At 39.3% G+C, this 10,311-nt stretch overlaps 1 protein-coding gene across 1 annotated transcript; it reads left to right on the top strand.

The window, feature by feature from the left end:
- Positions 1 to 7,772: 7,772 nt before the first annotated feature.
- Positions 7,773 to 9,850, top strand: LOC146474134 (uncharacterized). Its single transcript, XM_085117262.1, has 2 exons — positions 7,773 to 7,890; positions 8,768 to 9,850. Exons 1-2 carry the CDS (start codon positions 7,876 to 7,878, stop codon positions 9,611 to 9,613), a joined length of 861 nt encoding a protein of 286 aa, XP_084973388.1. The 5' UTR covers positions 7,773 to 7,875; the 3' UTR covers positions 9,614 to 9,850.
- Positions 9,851 to 10,311: the final 461 nt, after the last annotated feature.

Below are 10,311 nucleotides of genomic sequence, written 5' to 3'. Positions count from 1 at the left end.
AAAGGAGGGTGATAACGGAAATAACTGCCCACTTATAGGCAGCTATACGGCAAAAAATCACTTTATTGTATTCAAGTGGCATCGTGAGCCATGAAGGGCTCTTTACGGCATTCATTAACGGGTACATCTTTCGTAATCATACATTCTTTCTCACGTTTTTATGGGGCCGAAGGTGATATGGCTGAGGTCAATCTGAATAAGAGCTTATCGATTTTATCAGACAACCGATTTCTAAAGATATTTGTTTCCATTTTTATAGACTTAATGCCGTTAAGGTTCTACTTACCACCTGAGGAGATTATTTATTTTCACGCCTTGAGACGAGTGGAATTATTAGGCGAGGAGATGATAGAGAGGAGGAGGGGCGGGGGGGGGGAGCTTATTTCAACTCATCAACGTCGAACAAAACGTGAGCTAGTTTTTTCAAAATTTTACCTCCAGTCACAATATCATTCTTACCTTAACTCAATAATAATCCTTCTGTACATTGAAAACCAATTCAAGTTGTCCTATAGAATGGATATGGATTCGCCTTTGAAATATTTCGTCTGTATTTTCAAACATGGAAGAGGGGATGGTGGAGAATAGGGAAGGGGCTCTTAAAAAAAAACTCTGGGGAGCTTAAAAGAGAGCAGGCTTGATTGGGAGGGATCGGGAAGGTGATTGATTGAAGGGGGGGGGGCTTAAATGGGGAGAAGGAGCTTGACTAGGGGGGGAGGGCTTCCTGGTTGAGCTTGCAATTTTCTTGAGATTATTATGCTTCCATCCTTTCCTCGATATTCTAGTCACCTGCAAACGGATTTTCATTCTTCCAGGGAAATAGGAAAAGGTGCGATGCATGCCTTTGCGCGATGTCAAGTTACGTAACATAAAAGTCAACGTAGAAACTGAGATACCATAGAGGTTTATTTTTCGTCGTTAATGGCGAACAAGCATGTTGTGTAAGCTAGGTCATTTGTGCCAATATTTCATTGGTAATTGTTCTGGTTTTGCACCAGACATTTGCGATAACGCTAAATAGACAGTGAGCGATTTGCCAAACTAACCATGTAAAACTGAGATGTGAATGTAATTAAGACCGTGGTTAACCTTTCGTAATGTAATTCTCCTAAACCCAGATTTTCTTAATTTTCTTCTTATCTGCTGCTCTCTAATTAAAAATCGGGGGTGTAAGAGTTATTTTCAAAGATAAAGGTTGACCAGGAGTCTTCTGAAGTGACAGCAATGCTCGTTACATAACACCCCTGTGTAACTATCTTTCGTCTTCAAAACACACCAAGTAAAACGTGAAATAAAGCAAGACAATTCACAACGCAGCAGACAACAAATTTAGTTCTCTGTTTTGGGCAGGCCTGGTTTTGGGGAATCAAAATGTAGTAGCGTTTCACTACATCTATCGGACCTACGGGTGTCAAGTCAAACACATCACGCTGAAGCAAAACTGAAATGGAGATTGGATGATTAAGAAAGGTTATCTTCAAATACTTCACTTAGAGAGAGTTCTGATAACCTTATATTTTAATGAATCAGATTTAGAGAAGTTTTAAAATTAGAATTTGTAGTTAATAATTAATAGACGGATACCAAGTTAGTCCACTAGCAACCTGGTGTGCTCTTGCGTGAGTATCAACTGTCTGTTAGTGTTCCAAAAATCATTTTCTTTCTTCTATCCCTTCCTTAAACCTCTGAAAATTCCATCCAAATTCAGGTGTACTCCCACCTTAACCATGTAATCTACGGGAAGCACTGATCACTACATGAGATGTATATCTCATGGGGGAGGGGGGATAAAAAAGAACGTTTTTTATTCGCGGGGAGGCTCCGCCTTGAGGTCCAAACCCTTACTCTTTTATATACCATTCTTGAAAGGAAAGTTTACTCTTTAAGTTTAAGTTTTCTACGCAGTCCAGCCTTGCATAAATTTGATTCATTTATATTTTTGGCTGATCAGGATCTTTTACAGATCCTGCGTATACCTACAGCATTTTCGTTGTGCGGTTCCTTGCTTATAGTTTTCTTTCATATACCCTCCGTAGAAAATGGTACCCCTTTCAATACCTACAGTAGAAACACTGCATCTCTTTGCAGTTGGTCTGTTCGATGATCGAGACATTTTGAAAGGCCCTTAAACACCTAAATGACAGTTTTCCCTACACTAGATCATTTCCAGCCTGGAAAAAGGTATCCCCTCCGGGAGAGCCTCCCTGCCCGTATAGTCCATTATAGGGAGTACGCCCCCGGGTTTAGCTCAGAGTGCTGGGCCGCGCTGGATTTGCTGCCGGATACAAAACCGCGCATGGTGGTTCCAACTAGTTAAATGTGTGTGATAACGGAAATAACTGCCCAGTTAACCGGAAACTTATACGCAGCTATACGGCAAAAAATGACTTTATTGTGTTCAAGTGGCATCGTGAGCCATGAAGGACTCCTTACGGCATTCATTAACGGGTACATCTTTCGTAATCATACATTCTTTCTCTCGTTTTTATGGGGCCGAAGGTGATATGGCTGAGGTCAACCTGAATAAGAGCTTATCGATTTTATCAGACAACCGATTTCTAAAAATATTTGTTTCCATTTTTATAGACTTAATGCCGTTAAAGTTCTACTTACCACCCGAGGAGATTATTTATTTTCACGCCTTGAGACGAGTGGAATTATTAGGAGAGGAAATAATAGAGAGGAGGGGGAGGGGAGAGCTTATTTCAACTCACCAACGTCGAACAAAACGTGAACTAGCTTTTTCAAAAACTTTACCTTTAGTCACAATATCAGTCTTACCTTAACACAATAATAATCCTTCTGTACTTTGAAAACCAGTCCAAGTTGTCCTATAGATTGGATTCGCCTTTGAAATATTTCGTCTGTATTTTCAAACATGAAAGAGGGGACGGTGGAGACTAGGGATGGGGGGCCTCTTAAAAAAACTCTGGGGAGCTAATTAGAATTGAGGCTTGAATGGGGAGAAGAAGCTTGACTAAGGGGGGAGGGGTTCCTGGTTGAGCTTGCAGTTTTCTTGAGATTATCGTGCTTCCATCCTTTCCTCGATATTCTAGTCACCTGCAAATGGTTTTTCATTCTTCCAGGGTAATTGAAAAAGGTGCGATGCATGGCTTTGCGCGATGTCAAGTAAAAGTCAACATTGAAACTGAGATACCATAGCGGTTTATTTTTCATCATTAATGGAGAACAAGGTAAGCTTGTTGCGTTATGTCATTTATGCCAATATTTCATTGGTAATTGTTCCGGTTTTGCACCTGATATTTGCGATAACGCTAAATATACAGTGAACGATTTGCCAGAAACTAAGCATGGAAAAATGACATGTGGATGTAATTAAGATAAAATGATTGGATTAAAATATGATTTTAGTCCATTGCACTCAACAAAGTTCAATACGCGGTGAGGCTCCGCTCCGAGGTCCAAATCCTTACCTTTTAAATATCATAACTGACTATTATTTTTGGCAGAAAAACCGTTTTATATACCTACAGCAGAAAGTGAGTTTGCTGGAGATATTTCTAACGGCTTTTTAACATGTTTTAAATACCTATATGACAGATTTCCCTAGCCTTTTCTATACTTCAGCTCATGGAATCCTTTTTACTTACTGGCCTACTGACAAAGGTACTCTATTCGGGTGAAGCCTTTCCGTTTAGCCCGTTACAGGGGGTACACCCTGGGAAAAGGATATATTGAGTATCACGTTCAGTTGGCCTTTTTGCTATAATGTGAAAGATTGTGCGAGACCCTGAAGGTTCAAATCAAAGCTGTCGAGTAGAACGTGTTATTGACGTTTGGGTTTTTTTTAATGAAAGAGTTTTCTTAAGTAAGAACAATTAGAATTGAAAAAAAAAATAAATAAATAAATAAAAAACAATTAGCATTGAAAGGAGTTAATTTCTTTTCGGTTTCCTGAGCGACACTCGTTTTCTTACTTCTTTTCTCCTCGGTGCAGGTGAAACATGAAAGGTCGACACCGAGAGTACCAGTCCCCGACGGCCAGACTAGTTAGGAGCGGAGCGCGAGGCACGCGAATCGCACTCGCGAGGGGCGCGAATCGTACCCTTCCTGTCGCGCGTGACTCGCGCTCCGCGCTCGCCTCGTGTCATTTAGGTGAAAATAATGCCTGTTCTGCAGGCTACTCTAGATCTTGTAGTGTTGACACAAGGAAACTGGTTGAGGGACTTGCCTTCACGAACAGAACGAACAGTTCACACGAAGGGAGAAGCATAAGTTTGAGGGATAAGTACCTGGAACCTATCCTTTCAATTAAACCAGTTCAAAACTCGTGGAACAAGTTGTAATTGTCGGAAATTTGTCTCCCACACGATTGACAATTTTCTCGATATTAGTCCCTGCAGTCACTTCCCAGGAACTTGCCTCGTCGTATGTGAGCGCCGGCTTGAAGGAATGCTCATTTTTACATTTTGTTGTTGTTTTTTTTTTTAAACAGACTCACTGAAATCTTAGACTTTATTTATAATACCCTGACTGCATAAACAAAGTGTTTCAAATTTAGGTTTTACCGCCCGCACTAAATAGCCAACCGTTTGGAGAAAACACAGATGAAGTTGACTGATAACCTGAGCTCACAAGGGATGTGGTCGGGGTATCGAAACAAAGCAATGCTTTATGCTTCCGACACCGTAAAGGAAATTAATAAAAAGACAAGCAAAATCTACTTTCCATTACTTTAATCTTGCCTCTTTGGCTAAATGTTTCTCTTTTTCAGGATCATAGTGACTTAGCAAGTTTGTTTAAATTGAAAAGAAGATGTAGTTGGCCGCCCAAGAATGCAAAGCAAATCCATAAACAAGGAACAGGTAACGGTCGTTGCCATTTTGAAAGGCCTCGTCTAGCAGGTCGCCGAATTCTAAAGGGATCGATTTTTTACTAAGGCCTGCGTAAGACTATAGTTTCCAGTGGCGGTAGTCTGCATAGTAAGCGTTCCAATGGGGTTTAATGCCTTTTTTTGCTTTTTGACCGCGCGGATATTGCGACAAGAGAGGAAAAAACAGAGGACCCTGGGAACGAGGTTGACCCTCTCGTCCCAATTTCCACGCGTTCAAACAGCGAAAAAGGCAAGGAAAAAAAAAACAACAACAACAAAACATTGAAACGCTTTTCCTGTAAGCGGCGGTACAAGATTCCATGCACACGTTTATAAATACAAGCACAAGAGTCCATGCAAGCACTAAGAAATACAAGCACATTAAACAAACGTTTTCCAGTTAAACCGCTACCGGCCTTGAGACAAAATGTCAACAACAATTTTATTTTACAGATACAGATTATAAAAAGGGCTTGTCCCGCAAATAGCCAGAAAGCTAGTCGAGGCGGGACAAGACAAAAAAAAAATGACAAAAAAAAAATTACAGTAAATTTCAAACATGCAAGAAAACGGAAAACTTAACTTTACTTTACTTTACTTGCGCATGTCTTTCAAGCAAAACTTCAAAACGAGACTACATAAATGAAAAAGGCGTCGGTGGGTAGTGGAAAGTAATAGACCATTTCCGAGTTGGTGTGAACCTCACTATGAAAGCGAGGCTAAGTGCAAAACTTCATACGAAAATTAGTTTTGTTTGCATATGAATGAAATCTAATTTTCATAACAAAAACTTTGCGCTTAGCCTCGCTTTCATAATGAGGTTCAAAGCAACTCGGAAATGGTCTATTTGGCCACCGTGATGAGTTCCGAGTGTTGATGTTTCGAGCGTTAACTCTTCGTCTGAAACAGTAGGCAGGCAAAAAGGCATGCAACATAATCGGGGTGTACATGATAAACTTTCTTTTTTTTTTCTTGGTTTATTCAATAAACTTGGATATAACATTTCGCACTATTGTGTCCGTCTGTTCAGCTTGATGTCTTTCGAATGACTCCACTGAGCTTGCCAAATGAGTGAAATATCGAGGCTCCTGGCCTTACACGACCAGAGAAAAATTTTTTTATAACTATTAGACAAGAAATGTAAACATCTGTACGTGCCGGGTCACTTTATAACCCGTCTGGTATAGTACTACCAAAGGAAGAAAAGTAAATTCTTAAATTTCATTTTGAGAAATATCCATGAAAGTAACCGGATATCATGAAATTATTGATCAGTAATTTTCGTTTCAATGGTCGCAGTTTACAAGGATTCGCTTCACAAAACTAAAGTTAGAAACATATTTAATACAAGCCCATAGGTCTCTAACTTTAAGAGATAGGAAACAAGCTCACCTTTCAGATCGATTTGGTTGCTTTGGTAACTATATTTGTTTCTCCGGACTGATTGCTAATCAGCTTGGTGTCTTTACTCCCTCCACGATCGAGCAACAGAGGAACTCAACGTCACACCCTGAGCCAACTGAGCGCGGTTTTCCTTTAATTTCTTTGGAAGAATCACTAGCGCCGGAACGAGGTAGACCCGTGTAACACTGCATCGTGAACTCACCAAAGAGGCCAAAAATATACATCCGGATGTATTTATATCATAAACGGCAAGCCAAAACCGCTAAATAAATATTTGTATAGGTGTTTAAAGTCAATGTATAGACACACTTGTGTTTGAACAAAACATCCCTCCAGGCTTGCACTAGGTGTAATCTATTTTTGATATCTGCTTTTTCATGCCGCATCTGTGATGGTAGGTGCACCAAATGCCAAGGTGACCTTTCTTTCAATAATTTAATAGAAAGGATATAAATAGTACGTTTAGTTATAAAAAATGTTTTTTTTTCTGTTCTTTGTAAGTCACAGTAAGTAACCTTATTCTAAGCATATCTCACTTGTTGACTTTTAACACAGGATAATTTTCAATCATACTTTGTGATCAACCGCGGCTTCGTCTACTATTTTTTTTCTTAATTGCTAACAAGCAACTCGGATTTTCTTTTGTTGTCACTGACCGAAAACAATACCTCTAAAGTTGACATTTGTTTGGCAACCAGAATCGTCCAGGGGGGTTTGAAGCAAAGCCGTACCAGTTAGATAACCAATTAAAATCTAATTAAAAGTAAATATTAAGTTGTTATAATTCAATATTTTCGAAAAATGGACAGTGGCACACAGTGTGCTCAGGTGTACTAGCAACATCAGTCAGTATTGGACTGATATATCACTGCGTAAAAGATACATTTCTTTCACATGCCAGCTTTCTTTAGAAATGCATTTCACTTTTGAGAATAGCAATATCGTTGGGGTTAATAAGGATAGCTGAAGGCTAGGTAAGGATTTCAACCTGGATTTCCTGATGTCCTCGAAAGATCTTATTCCTTTATTTACACTGGACGATAGAGGTCAGTCAGCCACTCATCGACATTCAAATCCCAGCAGTATGCAGTAGGTTTGTCAAATGAATCTAGTTTAATGGCCTTAGCTTCCACGAGTCTCCTGTTGCTCAGCCGATGGGCTCGACTCAGCTCTCTGTTGGGAGAACTAGGATTTTTTTCGGCCGGCTAGTATACCTGTCTCACTGACTGAAACAATACCTTTATCATTTATTCACCATGTTTAAAACATAACATAACGTCACATTTCTTTTAATATTTTTATTATTCCCCAAACACGAGAAATTTGCCCGACGTTGGTTATAGTTTGCCACCTATTTAAAGGCCCCCTTGCGAAAACACAAGATATAAGTAGCCGATTACTTTCGAATTGTTAAAATCTGGGTGACATTTTCAGTAGTCTTATCAACTCTTGTTCAGTGTCCGGCTGCTGTTTCGGTCTTGAAAGTGAATGGGACGATTTCCGCACACCCGTACATGCACCACTGGCTCTGTTGTACTAAATCACCCTTCAAACAAACAGCAATTTTTAGTGACAGCACTGACGTCAAGAGTGTCACGTGTTGTTAGTGCGGCGTCATAGATTCAAGGTAGACAGCGATGGCGGGAACAGAGGTAAACTCTTTTTTTTTTCCTTTTTACTGCGATCAGTCGATTGAAATGTTTTTGGAGATTTTGCCTCAGAGACTTTTGGTTGTTCACGAGTACCGTTTTAGACTTTTCATGCAGAGTTCAAGATTAGAACAAATCGAGAAGAGCTCATCTGCATTAAGCTTATTTTATTGTTTTCGCTTCAACTGTTTATAATTTGTAAAGGTCTTGGGACAATGGCACGAAACAGAAAGACTTACTAATTTCCCTTTAGTTCGATCTAGATTCGTTTGCTAGCGTTGAGGTTGTTTAAATGAAGTCTATTGAAAGCGATTTTTTGTCTGTCTGTGTTTGCATGTTGATATAATATTCTAAAGGTTCAATATCGAAGCCTATATTGACCACCAGCTCTTCAGAAAAAACATCATCAAACATCTTCGTCCATTAATGTCTTCATGAAACCAGAACTGTTAATTATGAAGCTGTTGAGCCACAGTACCACTTAGTTATTTATTTCTAGTTGTATTGAAGCAAGATAGTTTACAGAAATTCAAATGAAATTTTGAATATCGAAGAAACAGGAATTTTCCGGCGTGACAGTTTGTCACGTGATTGAAAATCGTCACGCAATTAGTACCAAATGTTTTTGCAGATTCAAAGAATTGTCAATTTTATGAATTGAAAGCATGCAATAAACTTTTGGAAGTAAAAGGGGTTATCAGTCTTCTATTATTTAATTCTGTACAATTTAAATTTCCTTTTTAGCTTTAAAGATTGTGTTATATTTTGTTAATCTTTTTAGATAATTTTATTTGGTTGTTTTATGGCCCTATATAAATATGTTATTAAAATTATCGTTATCATAATTAACCTGTATTCTTTTTCTCGTAATTTCTTGCAGCATGCTTATGAAAGTGAGTCAGTTAAAGACCACTGTCCAGCATTTAAGGAGGGCTGCCCTTATTCCAAGCTAGCACAAGATCTTTTTATGGAAAAATTGAAAGAGTGCCCTGAGTTTATAAATGGATGCCCCTTCAAAAATGCCCACAACGTGAAAGAGGTACTTGAAGAACTGTCCAAGATGCCAGAATCAAAGCACCATACAGGCCCAGCACATGAGCAATTACTTAACATGCTGAAGGCTGTCCATTCCGAGTCAAAAAGTTTGGAAGAGAAAGTCGGGGAATGCCCTGTGTTCAAAACAGAGGAAGGTTGTCCTTTTAAAGATGCTAGCAAGGAAGGGAAGCCTTTGGTAGAGCCGCCAACAGCCGTCCTAACAGGTGTGACTGCTTCTGACATCAGTGAGTTGAAGGAGAAATGTCCTGCTTTTAAAGAAGGATGCCCATTTGCCAAGATGGATAATGAGGCCCTCTTGGAAGAAATCAAGAAATGCCCTGAGTTCAAGGAGGGCTGTGCTTTCAAGGATGCAAAATCAGTGGAAGAAATCTTCAGTAAACTATCAGAGATGCCTAGCAGCAACAAAGATGGCCACCACAAAGAAGCTCTGATGCAGACCATGAAAGTTGTTCACAGTATTGGCAATGAGAAAGCTGATGAGTGTCCGGTGCTTCAGAAGGAAGGATGTCCTTTCAAATCTGTGAAGAGCGAAGGGAAGCCACTTGTGGAACCAGCTGAGGCTGTGCTGCCAACAGGTGTCAAAAGGAAGACTCCTGCCTCCGATGCAGGTTGTCCATTTTCAAAAGTTGGCAAGAAAGATAAAGAAGAGAAACCTGCAGGCGATAGCTAGATTTTAGCTTTTTATTCTTTTTACCTAGATCATGTGACACAGTCCATGTATGATTTTGATTTTTTTATGTGTGTGAGAAAAAGGAGCTGTTGTTTTAAGCACGTTGATTGAGGGCTAAGTAAATATAACTTTGTAGCACTATTGAAAAGTGTAAACTTTTTGAGAACAAATTCAAATTTTTTCAATAATTCATGCTTCCTGTATGTCTTGTAAAGCTAAATAAACATGAGAATTGTAGTTTCTTTGCCTAGTTTCCTTAATAGTTGTGTTTTTTAATCTCAGCATTGATCTTGAAAAAAAAATTACAGGTAGTCCCTCCTTTCAGTCTTATAAGAGACACACAAGAGAACATTTGCATTAGCAAGTACATTGGTACAAAATCTCCATCCACAAGGGGAATTTGTGGCAAGGAATGAGATGTAACGGGGGAGAGGTGGAGAGGAAAATAACATCTTACTGGTCCTTAATGCATGCAATTATGTCTGTGTGCACTTACAAGTTTTAATACTGATTTGCATCCATTTGCTCTAGCTTGCAGTCCAGATTCAAATGAACCCAACAATGTCATATATTTTATTTTGTCATTCATATTTAAAAAGGGTATTGTTGTGGTCAAAGGTAAGACTTTCGTTTTAGACTCACCCCACCCCCCTCCCCCCTGCTGCCTTCCAACAGAAAACTTTAGCTGACCACCCCTT

Source organism: Pavona decussata, unplaced genomic scaffold, assembly GCF_977016875.1.
Source record: "Pavona decussata unplaced genomic scaffold, jaPavDecu1.1 SCAFFOLD_91, whole genome shotgun sequence".
Classification (NCBI taxonomy): domain Eukaryota; kingdom Metazoa; phylum Cnidaria; class Anthozoa; order Scleractinia; family Agariciidae; genus Pavona; species Pavona decussata.
The sequence above is the reverse complement of the archived record's forward strand: the minus strand, read 5'-3'. Positions and strand labels throughout refer to the sequence as shown.